The sequence below is a fragment of the Nylanderia fulva genome, unplaced genomic scaffold (genome assembly GCF_048542155.1).
Source record: "Nylanderia fulva isolate GAGA-0341 unplaced genomic scaffold, ASM4854215v1 Scaffold47, whole genome shotgun sequence".
Taxonomy (NCBI): Eukaryota; Metazoa; Arthropoda; class Insecta; order Hymenoptera; family Formicidae; genus Nylanderia; species Nylanderia fulva.
Genome location: NW_028190554.1, coordinates 678,603 through 704,319, shown reverse-complemented (window position 1 = coordinate 704,319; position 25,717 = coordinate 678,603). Strand labels below are relative to the sequence as shown.

Here is a 25,717-nt window from a genome sequence, read left to right as displayed (position 1 = left end):
CATCCGTGTAGCTGCTCCGAGAGCAGTTGAGATTATCGCGTGGAAAAACCGCCGCGACGATCGTCAAAACGTTTCTTCCCGCCCACTGAGTGATTTCGGCACTTAGCGATGGCAACGATATTGAAGAATGATGGAATTACGACTTCCAGTCGGTTCCTTGGATGGCATCACACTAATTTCAAGAGTGCTCGACCGAGTGAAGATTGCTTTATTTTTGGAAATTATCTCAGAGTATAGCTAGTATATATATCTAATTTTATTATATAAAAAAATAATGCAGCTGCCGCTTATCTTTTTTAAATTTAAAATTAATTCAAAGATTCGAAATGTAAAATTAAACTCTGCGATAAATATTAATCAGAGAAACTCTTAATAAAATTTTTCCGATACCATGTCCCACGATTACTATAATTTTCAGTTTTCAGGGGAAATTCTAAGAGAAATTTTCTCTGTGTAAAATAATCTGTGATATCAATATTATTATAGATATAAAATTTTATTTTAGTCTCATAATTCCTTTATTTATTCAAAACTAATCTCAATTCATTGTGTTAATTTATTTTTCCAATTTTTTAAATATTATTATAATAAACCAATGTTAAATTTAGATATATCTATACATATTGATATAATAATATATTTTCTAATATAATACTTATAATAATATACATACCTAATATTTTTTCTCAATAAATAAAATGATAAGGTTTAGATTTTCTAGACGATTCGCAGCAACGATCACCGAATCACCGCCGCGTAAAAGGACGAGAAAACGCGGTTAACATCAGCTGGACGGATTTATCAGGGACGTATCCCGTGGGAGACGTCCCGACAGCACGTTGACCGACAGCTCCCGCGGGAACGCGGCCGCTCATACATGCGAATTGGGAAAATTTTCACGCTGGAAACGCGGATTGTAACAACAGCAATCACCGACCGTAGACTGCGGTAGGAGGAGGCTCGTTACGGTTTTAATCGTTTCATCAACTTGTTGTTATCGCGCTGAATGGCCGACCATTTTACAGACGATCGGCCGACGAATGGAGAGCAACTTGTTTTGTCCCTCGTGCGTTTTCGGTCGATTTGCATGGAATACGAGACCGACGATGTGCAAAAGTTGAACGAAACATGTATGGTAATCGTAATATATGAATTATAGTCAGAAGCTTAGTATATTTCTACAAACTAAAATTAAATTATTAAGCATTCTTCTGAAAAGATTCACGATAAAAGTATTTCCACAGATAATTAATGCAAATTAACATAGTTGCGGGTAGCACAATGATTTATTTTTCTCTAGATTATCTTCATCTGTGATTACGTACAAGGTGTTCCAAAATTCATAAGAGGAAAAAATTTTGAAAAATATGTCAACTGCAGGAATTGATCTGAGATTAAACGTCCATTGTGTTCGGTCCCATGTGCATCGCTTAACAATGCTTAATACGTACATCTGCGACGTGTCTGTTAATACGAGTCTGCATAGTTTCTAGGGACTTAACGAAGTCGTAAATCGCGTGGGATGTCCTTTTTTTCCGGGAAAGATCGTGAATCTGCGCGCGCGCGAAGTGCTATGGTCAACCGAGGCCGACATTCGATCTGTTTTCGAATTAGATGGGGAGGTAGTCGCTCGTAAAGATAATGCTACGCGCATGAACACGACCGAAGTAGATCCTATCTTGTAGAATTATGTCTTTATTAGGCGGAATCTCTGTCCGATGACCATAACGGTTTCCCGAGTTGTGGAGAACCGCAGGTGTGCGGCAGGACGAAAGCGAGAGGGATACGTCAGGATTTACAAAAAAATGACGGAATACGGGCGCGGGAAAACGAGTCGAGAATCTTCTCGGGAATCGAGAATATATCTTTCAACTGAATCTTTTTTTATTTATTGTTATAGATTTGCTGCCCTATAATACTGTCATCAATCGAAGACAGCTATAGCATATTTAATTTTTTTATGTTAAAAATAATAAATTTAAAAGCTGTAAGAGTTCAAGAAAAAAGACTAACTAAATAATATTTATGTATTCTAATAATATTATAATTTTGTCTCCGAAAAGAGAAGATACATATAAAAATGTTCAGCAACATTTTATGTAGCAAAATTTTATATATATATCGTTTTTAAGACACACATTGTTTTCAACACAAAATTAATTTTCTGAACATTTATAGGTTCTTTTATCCTTTTATATTCTTCTATATTATTAATCATCTACTCTATACAATCAATAAATATGATAATCAATGTACGGAACCGTCATTGCTTTGATACTTTCAAAAAGCGTGAATATATTTTATATGTGTATTTGAATTAAGCTGATGCAGATCGCGGTTACTCAATTTCTCTATTGACGGCTGAAACTACAACCGATCGAGGCAGAAGTGAGATTTTCATGGCATTATTGATAAAGTATGACTAATCGCTAATCATGTTGTACACCACTGCCAATACGTACGACTGACAGCAATATCCATCTTGCTTTTTTTTTTTTTTTTTTTCGATAGAATAAAGTGGGCTCTCGTTTTGCTCGATAAACTCTTCGCGATCTCTGTAGCTCAATATATACTTATATTACTTATTGTTAGCTTGCATCAATTGAGAAACAAGTTAATGGCAAAATAAAAATCTTGAAATAGACATATTCTAAAAAAAATAAATAAATAAATAAATCTAATACAAAGATTAGAAATTGCGAGATTAAATCTCTTATATAACGCGATCAAATATAAAAGTTAGAAAATTGTTATGAGAAGGTTCTTTAGACAAATAAAGGCATCAGTAAAAATTGAATATAAATTCTAGAAATAGAATCAAATATATTTTCATTATAGTTTCTTCTCTTTAGATTTTCAAACGATTAAGAAAGAGTGAGATCTCTTTTAGTCTATTCTATATCGTCGATCGGTTTTGAGAGATCGTGAGAGTTGACCATAAATTTATCGTTTTGCAGGTACCGTTAGTCCTTCGTGTCCAACCAACTGAATGTATTTTCGTAAAATATATTTTTTCTTTTGATTCCCGCGCGCGTCGAGGAGCTGGGGAAAGGAGAAAGAAAAAATATAGCAGTATCCTAGAAACGATGCGAGATTATAGTGAGCGATAATCGGTGAAATTAGGAAAGTCTGGGTATGTCATTTGTCACCTATATATACCGGCTCTATCTTCGGACGATCTGTGATGAGAGTTGTGACACTAAAGCCTAATCGTCTTCGCGCTCTTATTGTTAGATCATATGTCTCGCACAATCAAATTAAATTTGAAATTCAAGAACCTCAAGGATTTTTAGCGTGCAGTGAATATTATAATAACGAAAAACATATATCGAGAGAGAGATATTACATATGGCTGTACTATATTCCAACACAGTGCAAATAAATTCATAAATCTATCCGAAATTTATTTCCTATATAATTTTCAACTTCAATTTATTCATTTTTTCAATGTTTTTAATTTTTTAATTTTTTTACCCTACAAGATTTTGATAGATTTATATAGGAATTGAGCTTCTATCTAAATAGATAGTAAACAAACAATTTCTCACTTAGAATTAAAAAAAGTAAATTTCATAGAAAATAGATTAAATAGAATTGTAAAAGAGGATAATCTGGCTGTTAAAGTTTTAAATATTAAATTGAAAATTCAACAGTCAACAGTAGAAGTTTCGATTCAGGTATCGTTTCACACGATTTATATATCGATACACATCAATTATGTAATGCGGTCGTTGTATGCTTTATTAGACTAAAGTCATTTATCTCATTTCAATGGAGCCTTCATTGACCATTGCTCCGAATTCCGAATGTCCCTGCTGGTCTTTTGACAAACGAATAATACATTAGGATAAACTGCCCTGTAAAATTTAGAGTGCATGTAATTTTCAATTTTTGAATAGCTAAAAAGCTTTATTTGCTACAATTTTTTTGAAGATGCCTGCTGCGATACTTTTATTCTTTTGTTCCCTTTTTTACAAACAGTTTTGCTAAATTATGTAGTTCTTTTGTAAAAATAAATCTAACATAACGACTGACCCAAGATATTAGCGAAATTTGAATGGACGTTTTGTAATAATTGTGCATGCTTTTTTCGGTCATAATCCTTAACATTTACATTTTCTCGATCTCCTCAGAGTTTCTTTTTCTATTATATATATAAATTATTTCAAAAATTTTTTGAAAACTATATAAACGTTACGTTAATAGATTAATATAACTATATTCATGTTTTTATAATTAATATGGAGATATACAGAAATATTCAAGCAAAAATTTGATAATTAAGATAATCAATATCTTATTTATCCAAGCAAAGTCGCAGTGTTGACAACTCAATAAGCTAATTAGTTGGGCGTTTTTATTTGCGGGGTCCGTACAATAAATATTATGTATACCGGTCTCTACTTCGCACGCACGCGGCCGCTTATATTTTAGAGTCGATACGCAATTTACATACTATACTACAGAGTAATGCGAGTTATGCAAATTTTAATCAGCAATAATATACATACCGGCCGGCACCTGCGCACCGGACGCGCATCTTATCCTTCCTCTCGTGTTATACACACCATGGGCATCCTACGCCATTGGCAGCGAGCAATCGAAACGCCATTAGTACTCGATGGCATTAAATGAGCGTGTTCTCCAAGCGGGTAGCCGTCTCCTTCGCGCGCGGCGGCTTCCACGAAAATTAACTACTCTCACGGTGCTTCGATTTGAAATTCATTAATTCCCCCCTTTTCTCCTTTCCTCCCCCTTCCCCGGATGTGCACGCACGGTGTAACCCAAACAACGATCACCCGCGGTGACCGAGGATCATTAACGCGCGCTTCGCCTCGTTTCGGATTACATATTGGTTTTCTATGTTACAAGCGTAAAACTTGTCGTTGCGGTTAAAAGCAATTAATATATTAAGATATTACGTTGTTACGCATAAATATGATCATTAAACAAATTAATAATAATATTTTTATAAATTACGAAGATATCTCATAGTTTTAAGATCTTTGAATCGATATAATTGCCGCGTATGTATAAATTAATTATCTAATTAAATTGGTGTATATCTATATATATGTGAAAATTATACATTTCAGAATATATTTAGTAAAAATATTCTCGGTATCAGATGCCTATCTAATGTGTATCGAATACTTATGGCATAGCTGGGCGATAAGAAGGATATCCACTAATTTTACGTTAGTTGCACTCACAATGGTGTATGTAAAGCTGGCGTCTTTCGAAATTTTTAATTATATATATAAGTTTACATAAAATAAGACACCAGCTTCATATACCCCCATTACGGCTTTGGAAATGTTATAAAATAAATTTCTCACTCACCGATGCAATATCGGAGTTCGTACACAGCCCATTAATCTGAAAACAAAATATTCAAATCATGTATATCCATGTATACAATTTATTTTGCATACAATTTTTATGCATGTAAAATATTAAAAAACATTTATTTTAAAATCCTTGCTTCAAATATTTATAATAATTAAGATTTTTATATAATTATATAAATTATTTTTATACAGAATTATTTATTAATAAATACTTAACAAATATTAATTAATAATTAAAATTTATATTTTATATAAGATATTTATATTTATATAAGAGACTGTTTATAGTTATTATATTTTATAAAAGTTTACACATTTAATAACATTTCTTTCAAGAAACACATAAACTTTGTTATATTTGTTTAAATATCTCTTATTTAAAGATCGTGAAAAAAATTTGCGTATATTGATTACTTTGAAATAATTCTTATCGTACATTAGTAGGCATTTCCCTATATACATATATAAATTATATTTATTTTATATACCTCATAGTTGTTCCACTGTTGCCCGATGCCTCCCTGGACCTCCTCCTCCTCTCATGATAGCACTCGCGACACTCGCGGAAACACGAATAATTACGATCGCCCGACACTTTACACGGCACTCTCGACACGAGAAACTTTACACGGCACTCCCGACGCAACGCGTGGCTCACACGCGTATTATGCATACATTGCACGCACAATGAAAAAAAAAAAAACGATGCAAAAATCTCGCAAACTCGCGCGCAGCTTGCTATCTGTAACAAATAAAATGCATATCTATTTTTACATACATGTATATTAGAGCAATCTTATTATTTTTGCATTACAACATACATGATATAAATATGTAAGCTAGAAAGCAATTTGTCTCAAGGCATTTTCGTTGCTTTAATGACCAGAACTATTTAAACTATCCATAACTCTAAAACTATTAAAAATAAAACTGGAACTCTCTTAATTATTTATGAGTTTCCATGAAATCAGACGTTAGCTTCACACACATCTCGCAACAAGATCTCGGCGATGACCTAATCGTCTTATCTAAATTAATGTAAATCGTCATTTGTCAGCGAGTACAATCTATAACGACCGGACCCCGGTGGGGTGGGAAAGAGTGTAGATTGTAATGTCGCGATGTTTCTTAATAGAGAAGCAGATAAGATCACCCTCTCGATTCTTTTTTTCTCTTTTATGTAACAGATTCATGCGTAACATTGAATAGGCGTATTTTTCCTAGGGTATTATGTTTCTTCCCCGGGTGCTATAAATCGGAAGATAACGCCGATAACGTCGCCGAATTGAAGCCAAACGTTTTATTGGCACGTACTCACTATTGCAAGTAGGGAAGATAATTACACGAATCGACAATTTGTCAGCTTGCTCAAATGCTTTCGCAAATTTATTGTAACTATATTAAAAATTAAATGGCATTAATGTATGTATACATTATTTGATCACAAATGCATTCTTTTTTTTATTTTTACTAATTGATCAATTTTTCAAGAGATTTTTATTACAAATAAAAAATTAAAAATATAAAAAGCAATTGAAATGTAAATTAGCCGAGAAATACTTGAATCAATCGATAAGTTTGATGTAACGTAAGATGTATTATATTATTTTATAAAATATACCAATATTTTGAAAAATCGTATGATTAAGTATAATCGCGAGACAAGATTATCCAATTTAGATTAAGATAATATAATGAAAACTTATATATAGGGCTTATATAGAGGGAGTGAGTGGCATTGGGCTAGTTTCCTTATAAATCACGCGTAAAGAACAATTTTCTTGATTAATCGGCAAAGCGAGTAAAGCAGTCGCGCCACTTCAAATAGATCCGGCGTGTAATTCATCGTGTATAAATAAATAGAAATATTTACATAATTGCGCGGGAAACTTGTCTATCGCGGCCCGATAATGATCGCCCCGTGAGTCGCCATAATTAGAACGCTAATAATTAGATCGATAATTACTAAATGCGGTCGCGCTCGTTCTCGCAAGATTTACCAGCGCTTTTAAACGATCTATCGGCACGATTGAAAAAAAATGTATTTTAATGTACCGTAACGATGCATCGATTAGCGCGGTAGCAGAAGGGAACACATGGACGAAACAGCAAGATCCGCCCTGCAATCTAGCATTAAAATGCACATTTAATCGCCACTCGTTAATTACGGAAATCTCGGTTACTTCGAACAGCGGCAATTTTCCGCTGAATTTTATAATGCTTACAACAGTTAACAGCTCTCAATTGAATATAATAAAATTCTGTTTATCGAAATGCTCAATCTTTGCTGAATTTAAAGTTTTCATTCAAATAAAACTAAGAATTTTTCTTGTAATTTCTACAACGATCATACTATTAATTAAAATTGGACATACTATTAATTAAAAGAAAAATGCACGGAGAAAATTTTCTCTTAGAATTTATCCTGAAAATCATGGTAATCGTGGGACAATATCGTATTGGGAGAATTTTATAAGAGTTTCTCTGATTAAATATTTACCACAATATGATATAAAATATGTTCAATTAATTTTATTACGTATGTACACAGTAAAATTTACACATTAATATTTTTTATATAATAAATATTAATCAGAGAAATTCTTATAAAATTCTTTCAATAGGGCATATTGTCCCACGCGATTACCATAATTTTTAGGATAAATTCTAAGAGAAAATTCCTTCTGTGTGCTATTAATTAAAGCCGATAGTACTATTAATTAAAAGAAAGAAGCAAAACCGAGATAATATCTTCTTCTCTTGTTAACAAATTAAATAAGACACCGAACCAGTCGCGATCTAATGTCGTATCATCAGCATATTAGGAGCTGACAAATTAATCGGGCAACGAGAATAGGGTTAATAAAATTCCGTCACGGTGTTGCCCGCAGCGGGCGTCTTCACCTTTTTCCCGAGGAGAGCGCGTAGCACGCTATTATTATTCATAAACCGGTCTATTCTCGCCCTAATCGAAATCAGGACGCGCCATTAAATTCCGGGGGCCGCGCCCTTTAATCGTCGCCTGACAGCGTTACGGGCGCGATTTGTCATCCACGAAATTGAGTCGCATCTGCACGGATGAACGCTGCGCGAGAGACGCGCGCGTTCGGGATGCTGCGCTTCCGACGAGGCGCGCGCGCACACACACACACACACACACACACAAACATAAGCTGAGATTCTCTCTCGTTCATTTGTGTGAAAGCGCGCGCACATGTCTCGAATCCACGTGGAATACGCGCGCATTCGCGACTCTAATACCATCGTACGATCCTCGAGGGCGATATAATGCTCGAGAATACACATATATGTATATATATATATATGGGACCATTAATATATGGCTGCTGGGGCCATTGTTGCGAATTAGGTGCCCATTGAACGACGCATTGTCAATGACAACGGGGGTCCGAGACGGAGGATGCGACATGTATACCTCCCTCGTACTACCAACCGCGTTTTGATATACCTCGTAAGTGGACGCCCCGTTCTCCCAACACGGATCCCCTTTATGTCAATGCGTTTCACTCTCCCACCGTTACGAATATAAGCTTGGGATTGCTAAGAGATTAATAGAGTTGAACATCCTTAAAAGCATTCGTGCTTCGCGCGCGCGCTTAAAGAGATATATCGATATATGCTCGATCAATTTTTTTTTCTTGCAAATAAATATCTGACGGACAATTAAATCTCTCTGTGAAATATATGCATATATGTATAGTGGAAAATCGCTTTTTATCATATCTATTTTTTTGTCATAACCATAAAATAACACATACATATATATATACACATAGAAATATAATTATATATATATATATAAATCTAATGATACGTACTTTTATGTCTTATCAGTCTGAGAAGAAGAAGAAGGAACACTTTTCAAAGTTATGATGAATCGCTGACACTTTCAATATAAATACTTAACAACAATATAATCAGATTTGCACAATCAGTATTCACTCTACTTCAATAGTGGTTATGTTAAACTCGTGGCGCCATTATGCGGATAGCGGGAAAACTAATGTAATGTCGATAATAAGTTTCCGTCTATACCATCATGTCGATAATGTCGATAACTACGTGAGTCATTATCGACTCAGCTTTAGCAGCTTTTTGACCAATGTCGAGCATTACATATTGGCCAAAGCCAAGATTGATTTCGACAAAATTACCTGCAATATACTTTTAATTATATACACATTAACAGAATACTGATGTTCATATTATTGGTAGATCAACTGCTTTGACCGAAACAGCCCCCAATTAGCCACTAAAGTATATATTTATGAGGAAAGCTGCATTTCGAAATTCAACTTTATATATATATAATTATATATATATATATATATATAATAATAATATATTATATATATGAGTGAAATATAATATAGATATAAAAGATGAGCTATATTATTAGTTATAGATAGATAAGAATATCTATATGGAGATATTATAGTAGATATATTAGTTATATATTATATTATTTATATATTATTATATATATTTATAATATTATACATAAAATTTATATACATACACATATATGCATATACATGCATTAATTATACATGTGTGTGTGTGTGTATATAATGCAATATTTATATATAAATAACACAAACAATGGATTTCCAGAGTACGCACAGTGAATTTTAGATGCAGGCACACTTGGTACATACAATATTTTCCATATAATAACGATCACAACTTTGCGGCACTTCAGCAGATACAAGAAAAAAAGGTTGCGATACCTGCGAAGATGATTTCTTCATCAATTCCGAGCAGATGTCGGATGTGGACGTTGTGGCGATGATTGTTAACGAAGCACCGACACTTTACGGAACATTCTTAATGACTCTTTGCGCGCGAAATACACTTTTATACAGCAACGATCACGAAAGATATACGGAATGCGCCGAGCGTGCGACTTTGTATGTACGCCATTTTACGTTAAATGACCGCGATTTCAAATCTACCAAGCTGATGCTTGCGATTCTCGAAGTCTCGAAATAATCGATATATCGACGTATCGCAAATCGATTACGTCACTTTATGTCTTTAAAGATATAGAAGATGCGATAATAATTAAACAGAATTAATTAGCTTAAAAATAAAATTCGAAATATTTTCAGCAACAATATAAATATTCGAAATAGATTGAAAAAAGAAAACGTTACGTAACGCGATGCGTAAAATATCTCAACCGAGATTGGACGGGCATTTAGCCAGTCATAGCTAACTTAACCCAACCTAACGCAAGTTTCCCGGTGCGAGAAGCGAAGAGGGTCATAGTACGGACGAAAAAAATACGTCAGGAGCGGAATCCGTTGATGGGATTAGGTCAATGAAATTAAAGGAGAGTCGCGTTTATATCTGAACTGACAGCATAACTTTCCCGGAAACATGTGGCTGGAGGAGTGCGACGGTTTTGCCGAGCTGTGTCGTGGATATTTGCCGTATTATTTGTTAATAGTGCTGCCGATCTTCATCATCATCTCCCCGGTTAATCCTGTGGCCGCCTCGCACGAGTTCCCCGTATACCGTATGCATCAGTACGACTTGCACGGAGTTCCACATGGTGAGATACTAGTAATGTCTGTGATGATTTCTGTGGAGATTGTACGGTTCTCAAAGAAAATTGCAATTATTCCCCACCAGGTTGTCGAAGCGCCCCTGTTTCCCTGGAGGCGAGATCGTTGACTGGCTGGAGCACTTCCAGGCACTGTGTCGTTGCCAAGGCACTGGATGTCACACCGTCTGTCTTCCAGTCTATTAAAAACAAGGCTGGTGCATTGGTGATCGTTTTACCTGAGAAAATGAATGAACTTACGATGGAGGAAAGAGAGGTCGGTAATAGAATATATTGTAGCTTTGCAAGATAGAATTATAAGGCGCAACAAATTGATACATTTTTTATTTTAGCATGTTATAAATCTAGAAGCAACTATGCTATATGGTTCCGAGACAATGATACCGGTATACTTTGCATTGTGGCACCCAGAGCTTCAAACAATTTTGGATGATATTACGGATGGCTTTATTACCGATGAAAAAGCTGGTTCGGCAGCAGAGGCCATGTACAATTCAATTTCTGCTAGTGGTTATCAAGTAGTAGTAGCTACTGGACAGGCACTTCCTAAAACAGACATTAAAGTTACCACATTGCATGGCAAATTAACTGGAACTGGAGCCGAGGAGAAATTACCTACTATAGCAATAGTAACACATTATGATAGTGCTGGTGCAGCACCTGTAAGTTTATTATTAAATTCTGTATTATGATAATCAGTTTGTACTCACAATCAGACAATTCATTTTACTGAAATTGTAGGAACTGTCATTTGGTGCAGACAGCAATGCTTCTGGCATAGCTATGCTTTTAGAAATAGCAAGACTGTTCTCTGCTTTATATTCAACTGGTCGATCAAGACCAAAATATAATATTGTTTTTATTGCAACTGGAGCTGGTAAATTAAACTACCAAGGTAGTAAGAAATGGTTAGAGGATCAATTGGATGGACTTGAGGGATCTATTATACAAGTAATGCAATCACAATTAATATCAATTAAATAATACTTGTGTGTTTAATTTCACTAATCTTTTCATTATTTTATCTATAATATTTAAAGGTGATTTATTTTTGTTATAGGATGCAGCTTATGTAATCTGTCTTGACACACTTTCGGCGAGCGATAATTTATTTATGCATGTGTCAAAGCCACCCAAAGATAATTCGTCTGGTGGTCTATTTTACAAAGAACTTATAACTGTGTCTCAGTCTTTGAACATAAGCAATATTACAATTCATAAGGTGCATAAAAAAATAAATCTTGCAGAAGAAACATTAGCTTGGGAACACGAAAGATATAGCATTCGCAGATTGCCAGCTGCAACTTTATCCACATTAAAAAAACATGAAGATCCTGTCAGAACTACTATATTAGATATTGCTAAAAACGAACAAGTAGATACATTATATAAGCATACCCAAGTTATATCAGAAGCATTAGCACGTCATGTATATAATTTGAGCTCTAGTCAAATCTTTGCTGGTCCACTGGTATGTTTGTATTTTTAGTCATTATTCTTTATATTTTATATATCTGAAATGTATGTATGATGTATGTATGTATGTATGTATATATTGATGTATGTTCTTAACTAAAAGATTTGGAGTATATTACAAAATTATTTGTTACAAGTTTAATTTATATCATGTATATAGCTTTATTAATTGATGATTTAAATATTAATGCAAATAATGTACATTAACAGTACAAATCAATTTTTATATAAAAAGCTTTCTTTGCAGGATGTATCAAAAGAGTCACTGTCTTTATGGTTTAATTTCTTTGCTTCTCAACCAAGAGCAGCATCACTATTAACAGATAAACATAATGTACTAATTAGTGCATTGAAAGAAGCAATGGCAAGATATTTGGGAGATATTAAAATTACTTTCCATATTCCTGATAAGCGAGATCCAGAATTTGTATTTTATGATGTTGCAAAAGCAACTCTAAATGTATATAGGTAAAGTATAGTTATTTCTTTTTTATACATATAGTATATACATTTATGATATATAATATGTACATCAGTTGTAATGGTATAATTATTTTTATTCTATTACAGTGTAAAGCCAGCTGTGTTTGACCTTTTTCTTACAATCGGCATAGTTTTGTACTTGGGAATATTGTACATGATTGTGCATAATTTTTCACATGTTTATTCCCTGGCAACAAAACTTTCTGCAAAGAATAAAACAACTTAAATCTTATTTTACATTTTCGAATAAAAGCAATTTTTTGGACATCAGTTTATTAGTAATGTTAATCGCGATCTATATTGTAAAAAAGGTTGATCTAGGGTTCTTATAGATAATAAACATTTCCTCCAAAGTACTATAAGTACTCCAAAATAATATATATATATTGATATATATATATATATTATTTTATATATATTGATAATATATTTAGATATCTATCGAAGGTAAATAATTTATGACAAATCCAAGTATACAAGTTTGTTTGTGTGCTGTATATTTGTTTGATAAATTTTTGATTATAAAATAGTTATAAAAATTAAGTATTTATAATGCTCAACTATATGTCGCTATCTTTTTTTAACCTCTTCCAGCAATAACAATTATTTAGAAAAAGAAATTTTCTTATAAACGATCTTTTCTAGAATTCTTAAATTCTAGTTGAACAAATGAGAAAAAGTGATAAAGACCAAGTTATATGATCGACCAAATAGTGAGATCGGAATGTTTACAATAAATTATATATATATATATATATATATATATATATATATATAGGATATTTATATTATATGCAATTATATAAATAGATATAAAATTTCATATATCTAGTAGTACATAGGAATATTTTAAGTTAATATTTATCAAAGATGTTTTACAAATGTTCACTAACTTTTATTTCTTAGAACATAAACTAAAATTGGGCTCAATTTTTTTTTTAATTGAATAAAATTCTTTGATCTCATGTCTAAGATATATCTTTATATTTTCTTTATAATACATAGAAAAATATGTTTACAGAAAGATATAAAAAGAACATAACTACACACACACATATATATACATTGGAAAGAGAATAATATACAATATATATTCTAGAATATATGCTTTAACAGGTACAACCAAGAAGAAAATACTTCGACTTATAGCTTTTTTAATAATTTTAATAAACTTTAATTGTAGTATAATGTATAATAGTATCCGCTCTAAGAAAAAATTTATTTTGTAATTTAATAAAATTTTCTTTTTGGCTGAACTGCTTTGTACAAAATAAATCTTTTTAGTCTTAATCTCTACTTTAAATCGTTCATGTTATACAAATATAAAGATTATGTGAATTAATTGCGACAATATGAATTATTATTTTAATATTATTTAATAAACAAAAAATATTTTGACAAGTATCGTTTATGGTTAGTTGAATTCGACTATGAAAATTAGGATATATGATGGTAATAAGTGAAATACAAATATGCAGTATTTAATATATATAATTGTATCTTGTAATCAACGAGTAAAAATATAGATATAAGTAGAAATTTATGATTATCAAGAAAAGGATAAAATATATGGAGAATAAATTAAAATATTAAAGTATATCAATTGCATTAATAAAAAATATATTAAAAATGTTATATAATTTCTAAGATTTTCTGTGACAGCATGAAAAATCATAAATTTTAAATACTTGAAAACTCATTTAGAAACTGCAATATTTTATATATATATATTTATATATAACTATATAAAATTTGAATTAAATTTATATAAATATCTTTATAGAGTAATATTAACAAACGATTCAGTTTACTCGATTTTTATAAACAGATTATGTAATATAAATGTTTTGCTTAGGTACACTACTACATTTCTAAATGTAAAACCGGTTTGACTACTTCAACTTGAGCAACTTAATTGCACTGTTTTCATCATTTAAAATCAGTGATTGCTTGACATCGTTTGAGGTCTAAAGCAGTAAATAATTGTGCAATATGTATAGAAATTTTAAAATAAGTATGTTTATTCTAATATTATCATTTATAAAATAACATTGTCTAAAATGATTGCGTAATGAAACTTTTTTTTCATATAGTTTTCAGAGTTCAAGATATCAAATGGAATATCTGCAGGACAGTAAATTCTTTGACTGCTCATATAAAACCTGAATTGGCAGCAATAGTACAAGCTGGTACATGGAAAAACGAGCGTATAATTGCTTCACCTCAAAGAACAAGAATCACTCTATCAAATGGGAAGAAGGCGCTCAATTTTTGTGCGAACAATTATCTAGGTCTTGCGGTAAGAAAGAAAATTTTAAAGCGTAATATATCAAAGTCAATATTGAAGCAAATGTGTCTATATTTTATGAAAATTAAAACAGCTAAATGCGTGAAACAGGATCTTTACAATTAAATTTTGAACTTAACAGGATAACAAGGATATTATTAATGCGGCGAAAATTTCCTTGGATAAATACGGTGCCGGTTTGAGTTCTGTGAGATTTATATGTGGAACGCAGGAAATACATGTTGAATTAGAAAAGAAGATTTCCACGTTTCACGGCAAGGAAGACACGATACTTTACGCATCTTGCTTTGACGCGAATGCTGGTATTTTTGAGACTCTATTAACTGCTGACGATGCTGTGTTAAGTGATGAATTAAATCATGCATCTATTATTGATGGAATACGTCTGTGCAAAGCGAAGAAATACAGGTAATCTCTGTTTTAACGTTTTTTATAAATAAATTTTCTAACACGTTACATATTTCCACATATAAAATTTCTTTTTATTTGTAATATCAAGATACTATCACAGAGATATGACGGATTTGGAAAGTAAATTGCAAGAAAGCAAAACAGCACGTTTACGCCTTATAGCAACTGATGGAGTATTCTCTATGGATGGTACTGTTACACCATTGCCAAAAATAATCGAACTTGCCAAAAAGTATGATGCTATTACATTTGTAGATGATTGTCATGCTACTGGATTTTTTGGAAAAACTGGCAGGTATATTCTAAAAAATTTATGTGGAGTTTTGTTTGATGGTTAATATTACTTTTCAATTTAATTTAATTTTGATTTAGAGGTACAGAAGACTATTTTGGCTATCTGGGTAGTATCGATATCATCAATTCTACATTAGGAAAAGCTCTTGGAGGAGCAGCAGGTGGTTATACGACTAGTAAAAAGGAGGTTGTCAGTTTGTTAAGACAAAAAAGCAGACCGTATCTGTTTTCAAATTCAATTCCCCCGCCTGTAGTTGCATCAGCAATTAAGGTAAAGTATTATTTGGGTTTTATTATATTTAGTAGTTAATGATATCATAAATAGTGCATGCTGTTAAAAGAAAAAAAAACAACAGACAGAAATAATAAATTATAAGCATTATAAATGTTGTTAACAGGTAATGGATCTTATAACGGATAGCACGAGATTTTTGGATCGTTTAGCAGGCAATACTGAATATTTTAGAAATGCAATGACCAAAGCTGGTTTTATTATTAGCGGTGATAATCATCCTATTTGTCCTGTTATGCTAGGTGATGCAAAATTGGCAACAAAATTTGCAGATAAAATGATGGGTATGTATTTTTTTTCCTTAAAAATAACAAAAGTATTAAAAAAATTATATATATTATAAAATAAACAGCAGAAAGCTATTGCATTCTTTTTAAAGTTTTACATCTTATTCTATTGCATTGAGCGAATATGTTTCTTATAGAAAAGGGAATTTACGTTATTGGATTCAGTTATCCTGTAGTACCAAAAGACAAAGCAAGAATACGTGTTCAAATTAGCGCAGCACATTCGATCGATGATATAAACCTTGCTGTGAACGCTTTTATACAAATTGGAAAAGAACTTGCAGTGATTAAATAAGTATGTTTTTTTTAATGATATAAAAGTAAGTGCGTATGATTGATGTACATTTTTCTAATATGCATTTTTTCCGTATGTGTATATACATATATGTATATACATATTCTACATATATGTATATACATATTCTACATATTCTCTCACATAAGCTAACTTGTATAATACAAATTAATATTGCAAATACATAGTGCGCACAATGCAACACTGAATTTATTAACATGTGCAATAAGAAACATCGAGAAGTATAATAAAAGTTTAGCTTTTTTTATACAAATTTCTAACACGAGGTTGCAAGTGTATAAAACTTCGAATTCGAGATATAAAGTATATATTGTATTATTAATCATTAATTACATAAATGCTAAGGCTTGTATGGTTTAATGAGATTTTCTGAAAATTCCCTGACCTGTTGAGCTCCGCGTACTTCCCTTTCTAATAAAGGAAGCTGTGTTATGTGGAAGTCCTCGTAAAGATCCAATATCTTAGAAAAAAAATTATTTTATAGAAATTTTATTATATGTATATATATGCTATTTTGTATTTGAATGAAATAATACAAAATATTGCATTGGAATCTTTAGAAAAGTATAAATTGCAATGTCATAAATCCAAAATTAATTACCTGATCTAGATATTTCTCCTGAATTTTATGCCTTGCGAGACATAGCCGACAAGGGAAATCTCCTTCTTTTAAGAATAACAGTTGGTTCACTATGATATTATGGGTGTCAATACCATATTTTGTTAATTCTTGTACAAGTCGTTCTGTTTCGTATAGTGATAGAAATTCTGCTATGCAGACACATATAAATGTCGTCTGATCAGGATTTCTAAACTGTTCATTAACTTGTCGAATGACAGCAAGCATTTCCTCCATCTTATTGGAAAATGTATCTACACTGAAATCTGCCAATCCCAACAATGAGCTTATCTAGAATATAAATTCTTTAATTTGAATCATTCAAAGAACACAATTTGATATACTTAATATGTATTAATTACAGATAATCACAGTGTGGGACGGATTAAATATCTAACCTGTGAGATGAAAGGACTAATCTTCATTTTCAAACGCATTAATTTTCCCAATCCTTTCTCAACTATTTGTGGAAATGATAGTAGCCTTAGAGTATGTCCAGTAGGTGCAGTATCAAATACCACAACGGAAAAGTTCATTCCTTTCACAAGCCTAAAGACATCCACATAAAAAGGTAATTAATAAAGAATAAAAGAATTCAAAACTACATCAAATAATTTTAGTTAATTATAAAAAGAGATTGTTCTTTTAATATATTACAAAAGTAAATAAGAGAAAATATATATGTATAAATTTACTTCATAACTTCTGCATAGCTCATTGCCTCATCTATACCAGGAAATGCACCAACAATTTCTTGCATAACACTTTTGCTTAATCTCATTGCTTCTCCTCCTGAAACTAATGGAAACAAAACATTTTTAAGAATAATTTCTTGCAAAAATATATTTAGAAAGAAGTTAAATAGCTATCACATTAAATTTAGTTTTTTTTCTTCACTTTATATATGTGCAGCAATTATTGCAACAATCATTCTATTGCATTTTACTATTATATATAATAATTATAAGAACTTCTTTGATTTGAAGACTCGTAAAAATATTGAACAGTATATAGCTGTTTTGAAAACAAACCTCCTTCGCTATCAAAGTATTCCTCTGGTAATTCTGTAATACCAACGTTAGGATCGATCTCCATGGCAAATAAATTATCGAAACCCTTAACCTTTGTCGGTACTTTGCTAAATTTCTGATCAAATGCATCGGAAATATTATGTGCCGGATCTGTGGATATGATAAGTACATTCTCTCTAACCTTGGATAGCTGTATTGCCAGAGAACAACTGCAAGATAAAGAATGATTCTTATCATTTTGCATAAATTTAAACAAATTAATCAACAGATTTATATATAGCATATGTTATATATTTTTTTCAGTAAAATTCAGTATTTCATTGCAAAAACTTTATATTTAGACAGTGAAAGAGAGAGAGAGAGAGAGAGCAAATTTTTGATGTCTGTCAAGATAATTGCATATAAAAATAAACTTTTTTTATGAAGTCGTATCAAGATAATTGCATATGAAAATATATATATATACGTCGAATTCTAATTTTCCTGATTCATCTCGTCGAATTGTTGCTGACATACGATTTTTCCTTCCCAGGTTATGTGTACCTGCAAGTTGTTTTCCCGACTCCGCCTTTGCCACCCACGAATATCCATCGTAAGGAACGTTGCTCGATCACATTTTTGATGGAGGGCTCGAAATCCTCCATCGCCTCGTTCTCGGCCATGCTCGTCTGTCGGACAACGGTGACAATGCAAACCTCGCGCAAAGGTAACACGTAATCTTTTTATAATCGTCGCGCGTGTATTAACGCTGATGCACGCGGAGGTGTAATGCAAAAAAACACGACTCAGAGACTAAAGTCTTGCGCACAACGCAACATCAAATATGCCAAGAGAGAGATCAGTTCATTCTAGTTACACTTTCTGCACTCTTTCTCTCTGCATGACGCGAATTCTTATTAGCATATAAATCATATAATAATATAATAAATTATAATATTATAATAATATTAATAATAGTAATAATAATATATATATATATAGTATAATAGTAATATATATAGTAATAATAGTAATAATATATATATATATATATAATATATTAATATTATTTATATTATTAATATTATTAATAATATTATTAATAATATTATTAATAATATTAATAATATTAATATTATATTATTATTATTATAATATTATATATAATTGTATACATAATTATATAATTAATATAAAGCATCGTCGATGTATTCATATAATTACATATTCATTCGTATTAGTAATTTTTTCTCTGTAATCGCCGTTTTAAATTATTCGCGCGTGATCGATTCTAATCGATCGTAATCGTTCGATCGTTAGTGTCGATTACTATCGATTCTCATAATGGCGTGGGTAGGTTAGGTCGAGCGGGGGCAGCGGCGGAGAGAATTTTGCTAATCATATGTATCTGGCTCTGATCGGTATGACTGCAGGAGTGAGGAACTTGTGTGATACTCTATGATTAATTTGGAAATGAAGTGTTACGTGCAATAATCGAGTCGAAGTGCAGGTGGACGCAAGCGGAGGTTAGACGTCATACTTTCTCGTTACGAGCAAACAACAGTGACGTGCAAAAATAATAGTGAAAAATGCCGCAATTTCACAAGATCGAGATCAACAGGACGGAATGGGAGGTACCGGAGCGATATCAATTGCTCACTCCCGTAGGTTCAGGCGCTTATGGCCAAGTCTGGTGAGTGAGAATGTAATAATACGTTGCTACGCGGACAGATCTATGTCGATAATTTTGCCAAGGAAAATACATTCGCGAAGATCATTCTTTTAAAATGCTCCGAATTTGATCGATGTCCTTCTCAAACTGGTTTTTTTTTCTTATAATAAAGATTAATGTGGCTTGTCAACTCTGATGATGACATTTCACAATCGGTTGACAGTTTTGAAAGTTGTCGAGACGAAAAATGTTCCATTACGTCTGTTACGTGATCGTGAATTCCGATTGCAACCTTGACATTTACAAGATTTCTAGTTGTAAGGTGACGAAATTTTCCGGATTGTTGTTGCGCAATTATTTCTTGTCGTGAATAAAAAGCCGGCTATAATCTATTTTTATTATTAATCCGGAAATACGTAAATTTCGAGGGGTTGCGCATGCGTTTCTCACATTTTTACGAAAATAGATTGAATTTGGATTTAGAACAGCGTAATGTGTTGTTTGTCAAATAGCGAGACTTGAGAAATAAATACATAGTTTTATTTTATAAATTAGGTTAGGTTATATTTGAGTTTTCTTGTTTTTTTTTCCTGTAAAAATGTTCCATAAATAATTTTTTAAATTATTTTGCAAGTTATGATGTAATATTTATCATAATGCACCAATAGAGTGACTAGCATTTACGTTTCTTTTATGAAAAAATATGTATATGCATTTCAGTTCAGCTGTTGACACAACTACTGAGCAAAAAGTGGCAATTAAAAAATTAGCTAGGCCATTTCAATCAGCTGTACATGCAAAACGCACATACAGGGAGTTACGTATGCTAAAACACATGAATCATGAAAATGTAGGTAAACACAATTGTAGAGAGACTCTTTACATTTCTAATCAGTCTTAAAGATGTACATTAATTGTAGGTAATAGGTTTGTTAGATGTATTTCATCCTTCTTCGTCTTTAGAAGATTTTCAGCACGTGTAAGTATTACTTGACATATAAAAGATTCACTTTGATTTTATTATACATATATTAATTAATTGTATTATTTATATTTTCACAGATACCTAGTCACACATCTAATGGGTGCTGACCTAAACAATATTGTCAGAACACAAAAACTTTCTGATGATCATGTACAATTTCTTGTCTATCAAATACTTCGTGGCTTAAAGTACATCCACTCTGCAGGAATTATACATAGAGTATGATAATATGTTATATGCATTTATGTAGAAAATGTGGCGAGCTCAATTTCTCATAAATATAATTAATAGGATTTGAAACCATCTAACATAGCGGTCAATGAGGATTGTGAGTTGAAAATATTGGACTTTGGCTTAGCTAGACCAGCAGAAAATGAAATGACTGGTTATGTTGCCACTAGGTGGTATAGAGCACCCGAAATTATGCTTAATTGGATGCATTACAATCAAACAGGTTAGAATTATATCGATAAAAGTTAATGTAAAAGAACACATTGTCTACTTTATCTAAGAAAGTTGTTGTAATACTATTTTTATATATATATTTTTAGTCGATATTTGGTCAGTAGGATGTATTATGGCAGAGCTGCTAACTGGAAGAACACTATTTCCTGGAACAGATCGTATCCTTTAAGTCATTCTTGACAAATTTTGCTGTATTATTGCTTTATTGTCTAATATTTTTTCATTGATATATTTTTCTCATAAATCATACAATAGATGTATATTTTATGTTTTTAACACAAGATTACGTTAATTAGCATTGGTAAATATTTCCTTCTGTTTTGCTTGCAATGTCCTTTTAATAAGTATGCTTTTTGCTAAGGGTCTATTAGAGCTAATATCCCATTATTGCATTGAGAACTATTAAAGCTATAAATATTCTGCTTAATATGCTTTTAGAAAGTTACTTGCTTACATTTTGCATCATTTGTAAATTGCTTACAAATTGAACAATAATGAAGAAATTAATAAAATATAATAAAGATTTTATAGAAAAATTATATGAAAATTTTATTGTGACACATTTGAAATGTATTTGTAGCATATTGCTTTTATATAGATGTAATACAAATTTTTGATAAAAGGGATATTTATTGCTTTTGAAGAAAAATATAGTGGAGCCTTAGCAAGAGTAGATATTCACCAACTGAACTTAATTATGGAAATTTTGGGTACTCCACGAGACGAGTTTATGAAAAAAATATCGTCAGAATCGGTAAGTTGTTTTAGTTATCTCATGCTAGTTATTTTATTCTTATAGCATGAAATTATGCATGTTTTATACATATCTTAGATAGTATGTGAGTTGCAGTATTATATCTCTTCTTATTTTCTTAACACATGAAATGCATATAAATATTACATCTTAGCAAATTTGTGATGGTTCAAAACATTATTTTTCTAATATTATATACAAAATTTTAGTAACAGATATATCTCTACTTTAATAAATTATTGTATAAATTATATGAATATATAATGGATTAAGAACAGCATATATAATTTAGCTTTATAATTATATTATTATATCTATAACATAGAAAAATTTAAGAAGTATACATAATTGTAAAATTACATCTTTTGCAAATATTTAATATTTAAATTAATTCATGCTGCTTTATAACAAATATGGAGCTTACTCTAGATGCGCACGATGACTTACAATTTATGGAAATGGTTTGATGTATATTTAGCACTTTTGAAAGTATTGTTTAATTGACATCTAATTTTAATATTGCTTTTTAAACATACCTTAACCATAAGCAGACATTGATCACCTAACACGAGTGTTAGTACTCTGTGGCACACCCACAGAGGAAACTTTAAGCAAAATTACTAGCCAAGAGGTAAATTTGTTTTTTTTTTAAATGTAATTTACTGTATATAATATTATATTTTATCTCAAAATGTAGCTATCAAAGCTAGTCAAAGCTCTGATCAAAAACTATTTTGATTTCTTTGTTAGATTGTAAAGAAAATTTTTATCTTGATTTGATATCTAGTTTAATACTTAATGTTAAGATGTAAATTTATAAATTTATTATAAAAATTCATAGTGTTGAAAAAACTTCTAGGATATTTTTGTAGACAAAAATATTTAAACATAGAATATATAGTACATATAATGCATAGAAATTTTTAATTGTACAGAGTTTAAATTGCACAAATGCTATGATTTTTTAAATTGCTATTTTTAATTATTGTTATAGGCCAGAAATTATATTCAGAGTTTACCACCACTAAAGAAAAAAAATTTTAAAGATGTATTTCGTGGAGCTAATCCTTTAGGTAAGTAAAAAGGCTTGTGCTATTAGACTATGTATTAATATATATCGAATGAGTAAGTGGAATTGTATTTTTTGTATCTATTTAGCTATTGATTTGTTGGAATTGATGTTGGAATTGGATGCAGAGAAAAGGATCACTGCAGAACAAGCTTTAGCACATCCATATCTTGCACAATACGCAGATCCAACTGATGAACCTGTTTCTTTACCATATGATCAAAGTTTCGAGGATATGGACCTACCAGTAGAAAAATGGAAAGGTAATAAATCTTTATTATTTTATATTTTAATTAACAATGTTTTTTTACATCTTGAATAATGGACATTCTTATTTTCAGAACTTGTTTATCATGAAGTTGTAAACTTTGTTCCACAACAGCTATCCACGTTATCTTCAACAATTGAAACGACTTCGTAAGAATACATTTATAGCGCCAGTAATTTAAACACAGTAAGTTATGATATAGAAATTAACACAGAACAAATATTGCGAATAAGATATATATATATGAAATTGTTATATATAAAATCACAATGTACATAATTTATAGACATAACATACCATTAGTTATTCGAGTTTATTTATCTAGAGGATAGAATGTATATTTTTGTTGAAAGAGAAACAACACATTTATTGCTTAATTGCTTTTAATTCGGTTGTTAATTGAAATCGATTTATCAATAATGTCTGTTCTTATACAATATGTTTGTTTATAAATCTTTTTAGTTACTTTATCAGATATTATTTCTTCTAGTGTAGAAAGAGAAATATAAAATTAATATACACTTAATAATTAATTTATTATTAAAATATATATAATTCAATATATCAAATATAAATTATGATAAACTTGCCATATGATACAGTAAAATTATGTAGTATTAAATATAATAGTTTTAGACTTAAACGTACATAATAATATAACAATTCTAATGCTTATTATTTTTTTAATGATGCCATTAAATTTAAAAGATAGAAGTGGAATATTTTCCTATTTAAGCCGCCCAAACTTAATGCACCAATATTTATAAAATTAAGATTACAAAATTAGAATTGCCAGTAAGGAAAATAGAAATTGTAACAATAAAATCAAAATAAATGTACAACGACTAGACATTATCATAAATTAGGAATTGCATACTTGATAATAATAGCAAAGGATATTACTACAAAAAAGGATAGGATTTATAGACAGATATTTACAGACAATTTATATTTATATACTTCTAGTATGTGATATACATAAAAAGAAAGTGTGTATAAGGATATATATACTTGAAATAGGTAAACAAAACTTAAAAGTGCGATCTCCTCTCAAAAGACTTTCATTTATTTTTAATTATTCTATGTGTCATTCATTTTTTCTCATGTTCTTCTAAATTTTGTGTGTTTATAATCAAACAGTATGAATAAGCTTGCTGTAACATTTGTGACATATTCTTGTTGGCATACATCTTCCAAGAAATAGCTTAATATAAAAGCAAAATAATTAGTATTTAAATATATATTTTGATATAGCTAATATGATTGGAAAGGTTAAATAATCTGTTTGATTTAATATAAACTATTTTCTTTAATAATGTCAAATGTATGGACTGGGAACGATACTGAGAAATTAATAGTACTTTATGGACAATATCAGTGTTTGTGGAATCCATTCCACCCTGAGTTCAATAGTACATTGTCACGTTACAAAGCATACAAGAAGATAAAAAACTCCATTGATATCCCTGGATTAACGATATGTGATTGCATTGAAAGAATTACAAATGTAAAAAAAGAATACTGTTATGAACTATCGAAAATCACTGCAGCTATATTTTGTGAAAAATTATACTCGCCAAAAGCAGAATGGTTTAAAAGAATGCATGTGCTTTTTTTTCCATATATACCGACATCTCTTTCGAGTGATTTTATAAAGGTATATGTATGTAATGCAAAACAAATAATTATTTAAGAAATTGTTATACAGCCTTGATTGCCATATTTATATAATATATATATATATATTGTAATAATGATTATAAATAATAATCTCTTTTAAAATCAATATTTTGTGATATTTCCATTCATATTTAATGTCATCTATTTTGACATATATCATTTTTATATTATATTTATGGTACGAAAAGGTATAAATTTGTATTTGCAGCAAGATAGCAACAAGCAAAAATTTAATGATATAAGTACTCAAGACAGTCTTTTACATTCATCTCTTGAGAGATCAAAAGATGAAGCAGTTTGCTCAAATGATATCTGTGGAACATGTGAACTTCAAGAGATCAAATTATCTTTAAAATTAGGGTTATTTGCTATGTTTTTTTGAACTTA

At 30.9% G+C, this 25,717-nt stretch overlaps 5 protein-coding genes across 6 annotated transcripts in view; 3 read left to right on the top strand and 2 right to left on the bottom strand.

Moving 5' to 3' along the window:
* The window catches only part of LOC114934894 (uncharacterized), a 164,637-nt gene extending 158,581 nt beyond the window's left edge, over positions 1–6,056 (bottom strand). Inside the window, exons 1-2 of the mRNA XM_085486701.1 lie at positions 5,840–6,056; positions 5,344–5,379 (exon numbers count right to left, since the gene is read on the bottom strand). Of these exons, the coding sequence (XP_085342827.1) occupies positions 5,344–5,379; positions 5,840–6,024 (221 nt within the window). The 5' untranslated portion in view covers positions 6,025–6,056. The remainder of the gene's footprint in view (positions 1–5,343; positions 5,380–5,839) is intronic.
* Positions 6,057–10,530: 4,474 nt separating this feature from the next.
* LOC114934899 (BOS complex subunit NCLN) lies at positions 10,531–14,301 on the top strand. The gene is made up of 7 exons (XM_029307614.2): positions 10,531–10,929; positions 11,010–11,197; positions 11,274–11,603; positions 11,683–11,892; positions 12,002–12,412; positions 12,665–12,885; positions 12,988–14,301. Exons 1-7 carry the CDS (start codon positions 10,755–10,757, stop codon positions 13,124–13,126), a joined length of 1,674 nt encoding a protein of 557 aa, XP_029163447.2. The 5' UTR covers positions 10,531–10,754; the 3' UTR covers positions 13,127–14,301.
* Positions 14,302–14,727: 426 nt separating this feature from the next.
* Gcat (Glycine C-acetyltransferase) lies at positions 14,728–18,121 on the top strand. Its single transcript, XM_029307622.2, has 8 exons — positions 14,728–14,914; positions 14,994–15,199; positions 15,330–15,616; positions 15,708–15,914; positions 15,992–16,184; positions 16,312–16,489; positions 16,630–16,787; positions 17,792–18,121. The coding sequence occupies exons 1-7, from the start codon at positions 14,893–14,895 to the stop codon at positions 16,785–16,787; spliced, it is 1,251 nt and encodes a 416-aa protein (XP_029163455.2). The 5' UTR covers positions 14,728–14,892; the 3' UTR covers positions 17,792–18,121.
* LOC114934920 (ATPase ASNA1 homolog) lies at positions 16,780–19,288 on the bottom strand. Its single transcript, XM_029307631.2, has 6 exons — positions 19,002–19,288; positions 18,459–18,667; positions 18,123–18,225; positions 17,826–17,976; positions 17,410–17,718; positions 16,780–17,268 (listed from the first exon to the last, which is right to left on the bottom strand). Exons 1-6 carry the CDS (start codon positions 19,118–19,120, stop codon positions 17,149–17,151), a joined length of 1,011 nt encoding a protein of 336 aa, XP_029163464.1. The 5' UTR covers positions 19,121–19,288; the 3' UTR covers positions 16,780–17,148.
* A 471-nt stretch (positions 19,289–19,759) lies between these two features.
* LOC114937851 (mitogen-activated protein kinase p38b) lies at positions 19,760–25,436 on the top strand. 2 transcript variants are annotated; one of them, XM_085486683.1, is made up of 10 exons: positions 19,760–20,130; positions 20,830–20,959; positions 21,030–21,088; positions 21,172–21,313; positions 21,386–21,548; positions 21,646–21,717; positions 22,865–22,944; positions 23,308–23,386; positions 23,472–23,645; positions 23,724–25,436. In XM_085486683.1, exons 1-10 carry the CDS (start codon positions 20,027–20,029, stop codon positions 23,801–23,803), a joined length of 1,083 nt encoding a protein of 360 aa, XP_085342809.1. In that variant the 5' UTR covers positions 19,760–20,026; the 3' UTR covers positions 23,804–25,436. The 2 variants fall into 2 exon arrangements, with proteins under 2 accessions (XP_085342809.1, XP_029167351.2); XM_029311518.2 differs by lacking the exon at positions 22,865–22,944 and adding an exon at positions 22,234–22,313 and having other exon boundaries at positions 19,761–20,130.
* Positions 25,437–25,717: the final 281 nt, after the last annotated feature.